Consider the following 6,000-nt stretch of genomic DNA (forward strand, 5'->3'; position numbering starts at 1 on the left):
TGATATCTCACAATTCTGAGTTATATCTTACAATTCTGAGTTATATCTTACAATTCTGAGTTATATCTTACAATTCTGAGTTTATATCTCATAATTCTGCATTATATCTTACAATTCTGCATTTATACCTCACAATTCTGCATTTATAAGTTTCAATTCTGAGTTTATATCCCAAAATCAATAATTACCAATCAATTCTGCATTTATATTTTGCAATTCTGAGTTTATATCTTACAATTCTGCATTTTTACCTCAACTCTGAGTTTATATCTCAGAATTCTGCATTTATACCTCAATTCTGCGTTTATATCTCACAATTCTGGATTTTTACCTCAACTCTTAGTTTATATCTCAGAATTCTGCATTTATACCTCAATTCTGCGTTTATATCTCACAATTCTGGATTTTTACCTCAACTCTTAGTTTATATCTCAGAATTCTGCATTTATACCTCAATTCTCAGTTCATATCTCACAATTCTGAGTTTATATCTCATAATTCTGCATTTATAAGTTTACCTCATAATTCTGCATTTATATCTCAATTCTGAGTTCATATCTCACAATTCTGCATTTATACCTTAATTCTGAGATTATATCTCACAATTCTGAGTTTATATCTTACAATTCTGCATTTTTACTTCAATTCTGAGTTTATATCTCACAATTCTGAGTTTATATCTTACAATTCTGAGTTTATATCTCATAATTCTGCATTTATAAGTTACCTCATAATTCTGCATTTATAAGTTGCAATTCTGAGTTTATCTCACAATTCTGCATTTATATCTCAATTCTGAGTTCATATCTCACAATTCTGCATTTATACCTTAATTCTGAGATTATATCTCACAATTCTGAGTTTATATCTTACAATTCTGCATTTTTACTTCAATTCTGAGTTTATATCTCACAATTCTGAGTTTATATCTTACAATTCTGAGTTTATATCTCATAATTCTGCATTATATCTTACAATTCTGCATTTATAAGTTTCAATTCTGAGTTTATATCCCAAAATCAATAATTACCAATCAATTCTGCATTTATATTTTGCAATTCTGAGTTTATATCTTACAATTCTGCATTTTTACCTCAACTCTGAGTTTATATCTCACAATTCTGAGTTTATATCTTACAATTCTGCATTTATACCTCAATTCTGAGTTTTTATCTCACAATTATGTGTTTATATCTTACAGTTCTAAGTTTATATCTCATAATTCTGCGTTTATATCTTACAATTCTGCATTTATACCTCAATTCTGAGTTATATCTTGCAATTCTGCATTTATACTTTACAATTCTGCAGTTACAAGTCACAATTCTAAGTTTATATATCAAAAGCAATGATTACCAATCAATTTTGCAATTCTGAGTTTATATCTTACAATTGTGTTTATATCTTACAGTTCTGAGTTTATATCTCACAATTCTGCATTCATATCTTGCATCCTGAGTTTATATCTCAGAATCTGCTCATAATTGTTAAACTCAGAGTTGCATGAAAAAAAAAAAAAGAATTGTGAGATAAAAAGTCACAATGACCTTTTTTATTTTTTTTATTCTGTGGTGGAAACAATCTTCTATGGTGGCCAGCTTGGTTAATTGGTATTGATATTGATTGGTAATCATTGATTAAGGCTTTAAAGTCGTGTGATTGGCTTATAGACGGCTGACCCTCCTGTATTTTAATGTGTGTTGTGCACCAAGGTTACACTGTGACAGTCTGAGTGAGAGGTTGTGAAAAAAAAACCCTCATTAACTCAGCATGTGAACGGTGACACTTGTGTCTAGATGTGAAGTATTCTTGAAGTTTGGAGAGCAATAATGAAATACTGTACATGCCGTGTGCGGCGCGATGCTGCTGTTTTAATGTGAAGTGGCGTGCTGATATTTTTAGATCAGGTGTTTTTAATGAGTTTATGTCGATCCTCTTTGCTTAAGGTCTTTGGAGCGTTTTGATTGGATTTTAGGCACTCTCTCGGTCTTTGCGATGAAATCGAGGCTTAGTAGGTCACCAAATCCAGTCCCTGTTCTCACAGGTTTGGTTTTTGATGACGGAAGCTGCAATTCCTGTGTGAGCGTTTGTCACAAACATCATTTCGCATCCAGCGAGGATGTAGTGAGACATGTGAAAGTGTCACGGCGTTCGGTAAATCAGAGGCGTAGAGGTTACGAGCTGAACTGAAATGTGTCATTTTGTCCGTCTGCCAGATTAAACGAAAGGTCAATGCATACAAATATTCTCTATTTTAATCTCATCATGAGACTTGCTCTGTTTACAGCCTCACTCCTTTCCTTTTAACTCTCTTGTTCTGTTTAAAATCACTTTGTTTAATGTCTGAGAGACCCCATTGATTATTGTATAACAATAACAGTAGTGATATTGAAATTAGCCTTGTGTTTTAATGTCAATTTCTTTAATTATGTTTCTCTAACATAATCAAAACTCACTTCTGTTAGTGGAGCTTTATCCCTCTGCGACTGGTATCTTTTTAAGTAATGTAGTTTCTGTTTTGATTTAATTTGACCTTCGCAAAAGCACATAGCAAACATAAACAGGAAAAGACTTTCAACTGCTTTACAGTGTCAAAGATCTCTTTCATGTCATTCCAAACTTGTATCACTTTAATTGTGCGGAACACAAAAGAATATATTTTCAAAAATGTAGATAATCAGTTTTGGTTACCCTTGACTTCCATACAGCCATTTTTCAAAATATATTTTATCTTCTGCAGAAGAAAAGCGAAAATGTTATAGCATGACATTGATAAATGATGACAGAATATTCAGTTTTGCGTCTCTTTAAGTATCAGCCTGATGCTTAAATGTGAGGTGTTTTTGAGCTATGAAAATGACCTAGATGGAAACTAAAAAAATGTTTAGATGTTTAGATGTATTACAATGAATTTTTAACAATTTTGTGGTAAAGGTAAATCTCTATAGCACTCATACACGCTGTCCTTACCAGTTTTTGTCTGAAACATACTCTTTAAAACACTGATATCACACTCACAGTTTTGCTGTTGCACTGAATATTAGGCTTGAAGTCTTGTGTTTATGAACAAAGCTGTGCTGACATTTAGCACAACAGCACTCTAGCACATGTGATTATGCTAAATTGTATCACTATTTCACTGTTCAGAAGAAAACTACAGTGAATAAGTTGTAAACTTACACATACAGTCAAACCAAAATGTATTGACATCTTCAACATTTCTCACATTATCAGTTTATTCGCTATAGTTTAGAAAATGGTAATAAAATATGATTTAGACTTAAACTGATTAAACACATTTATCTTGATTGTCAATTAACTTTGATAGAAAGGTATGGATTACAATCCACCAAAATATTACAATACAATATTTACACAACTATCAATATTTTGTTGACCAATTACCAAGCAATGCTTAATTTTGTTCAGCCTGTATGGTGTAAAAAGGTTGCATTAGCAATTAAAGAACAGGGTCAGGTCAAAGTGTCTGAAATTTTACTGGTAGTCCACAGTATGAAGAATTTTTGAATGTCACAGTTTACTTTATTTTGCTATCCCCACTTACATAAATGAACTATAGTGTCCTGCACACACTAGTAAAAAAATATAAAAAATTAGATCTGGTGTCTAAATATTTTTTGGTTTGACTGTATTTTCGAATTTACATTCTGACATTCTGTTTGATTTTTGTGGTTTATTTTTTATAAATGAAGTTCTGAGAGGTTTCTGACAGACTGCTTTCTCTGGGAGCTGTCCATTCTCAGTGGTGCTGAAGTCAAACTGGCCTTTGCGCGCTCTTCACGCCACCTGTGTGCACGTGCAGTGCGTGCGCCCACAGCTCTCATGCTCCACCAAGCGCACTAATCGCTAGCGCATCACCCTATATGACACGCCAAATACAATAAAAGCGATTTTTTTAAGGGATGGAATGTCTAGTGACACAACTTACCGGTGTCCACACGCGAGGTTTACGCGCTGTCACCGATGTCGCCGTCACGATGAAATGAGACGCAGCCACCAGGATGCCGAACAAAACCGCCAGGAGCGTCCTGACCGGTAGCAGAGAGTAGGCAACGAACGTAACGAGCATCAGCTGCCAGACACCTTGCTCAGGTGTTGTGCTCGGTGCGTCAGGCCCCTGCGCGCCCTGCGTCCCGTGACCCAGCACGAGAGGGAACGGGCAGCAGAGCAGCGCGAACGTGAAGCTGAAGAGCAGCGCCAGCCGCGCGATCTGCTGCAGCTGCGTGACCTGCAGATATTTGACGTTGGTGACGATGAAGAGTGAGGTGAAGATGACGCAGTGGACCGGGTGCGAGCCCTTGGACACGGTGAAGCGCGAGCCGGCGGAGAGCAGCTCCACGAGCGCCAGCGCGGACGCGGCGAGGATGAGGATGGCCAGCGCTTTGAGCGTGGCGGTCTGCTCGAGCTTCAGGTTGTACTTTTGGAAGAGAGTCTCAAGCTCCTTGCAGTCAAACTCGCGCTCGCACGCGCCGGCCAGGCAGCGACTTTTCCTCCGCCGCGTGCGGACTGTGGGAAACGGAACTTCGTCCATAGCGGGGCCATTCATACAGCCAGAGCTCCTCTTCACGGGCACCGCATGTCCAGCACTTGTTGTCGCGGTCCTGGCGGCAAGTGTCGCGCCTCGAGACGCGAGACTGTATCTAATCCGCAGCACGCGCCGCCACCATCCACAGGTTGGTGACTGTTGTAACGAGCGCAGACAGCACCCGCCTCCTCTTTTCTCTCCCTCGCTCTCTCTCCTCCCTCCTCAAGGCGGTCTCCAGGGAACGGACCACCCGTAGCGTTTGTTCGGCCCCAGAAAGAGGTTAACATCGACCACGCAGAGTCGGGACTCCCCTCTCCGCATCCCACAGCTGCATCTCAGCGCCGCGGCCGCGGATCACGCATGCGCAATGTCAGCCCGAGATTGAGAAACCAGGCACGTCTCCCAGTCCTCAAAAAAGATAAGACAAGACAGCAGCGCAGCTCTGACAGGGCTCGTCTTAAATGGAAAAACGGCGAGCAGTAGGGCAGCCTCCATGTTTATGAAGCGAGCGAACGATGTTTTCCTTTCGACTCGCCAAAACCGAAATAACCCAGGAGAGAGTCTCCCCGCCGTGCGCCTATAAATAGCACACTGATCAGTGGCCTTTTAATTAAGCACTTTAATTCCAGCTCGAGCCTTTGTTTGGAGTGCCGTTACCGATCCGGCGGCGGAGCAGGTGTTGCGGATTACAGATCGCATTCATCTTTTATTCTCGCGCATCTGCGGCTAAATTGATTACCGCCGGGTGCCTAAGTGGATTTTTACGTTGGGACAATGGGGTTGAGGAGGTGTGCCCGCTCCTCCATTCATGACGAGCTTCTTGTGTTCACTTGGCTGCGGTTGAATGGCCCGTCAAGAGAGCGCTCGATTCCCGCTCGGACGGTAAACCCAAAATAGAAGCAGATATGGGCGCCGTGTGGGCCCTTGACAACTTTCAAAACACATCAACATAAGCGTTATTGCAGTTTTAGTTTCAATTATCTCAGTGCTAGGACTGGTCACATGCACCAAAAACAATAACTTTAACAGTAAAGTTTTAAAAACTGATTTCACTCTAAGAAAATTGCGAGTTCAAGCCACAATAGTTTGCACTTATGTCACAATTTTGTCAGTAACCTAGATGCGCAACTATATTGGCCATACTCGGATGTAAACAATGTAATACTAAATACCTTGTGTTGCTAATTTATGCTGTCTAAATTATGGAAAAAATGTGTGGGAGCTGCTAAATCATATAGAGAAGGACTTAAAAAGCAAAGGGCGAAATATTTTGACAAACTAAAGTTAATAGGTGGTAAAGATATATAAGAGCAGTATTAATCAAGATATTAGCCTAATATTTCACCTGCCTGACCGGAAATGATAAGAACAAACACGAATGTTGTCAAAAATCCTGGATATCCTGGTTCAGTTTGGCCAACCACAAACGCCTTTTGCTCCTTCCAACCCAGTTT

The 6,000-nt window shown here is 39.6% G+C and overlaps 1 protein-coding gene across 1 annotated transcript in view; it reads right to left on the bottom strand.

The window, feature by feature from the left end:
• Positions 1-4,857, bottom strand: part of adcy1a (adenylate cyclase 1a) — a 65,935-nt gene extending 61,078 nt beyond the window's left edge. Inside the window, exon 1 of the mRNA XM_073816663.1 lies at positions 3,950-4,857. Coding sequence (XP_073672764.1) covers positions 3,950-4,567 — 618 coding nt within the window. The 5' untranslated portion in view covers positions 4,568-4,857. The remainder of the gene's footprint in view (positions 1-3,949) is intronic.
• Between the last annotated feature and the right edge of the window lie 1,143 nt (positions 4,858-6,000).

This window comes from Garra rufa, chromosome 13 (assembly GCF_049309525.1).
Source record: "Garra rufa chromosome 13, GarRuf1.0, whole genome shotgun sequence".
Lineage (NCBI taxonomy): Eukaryota > Metazoa > Chordata > Actinopteri > Cypriniformes > Cyprinidae > Garra > Garra rufa.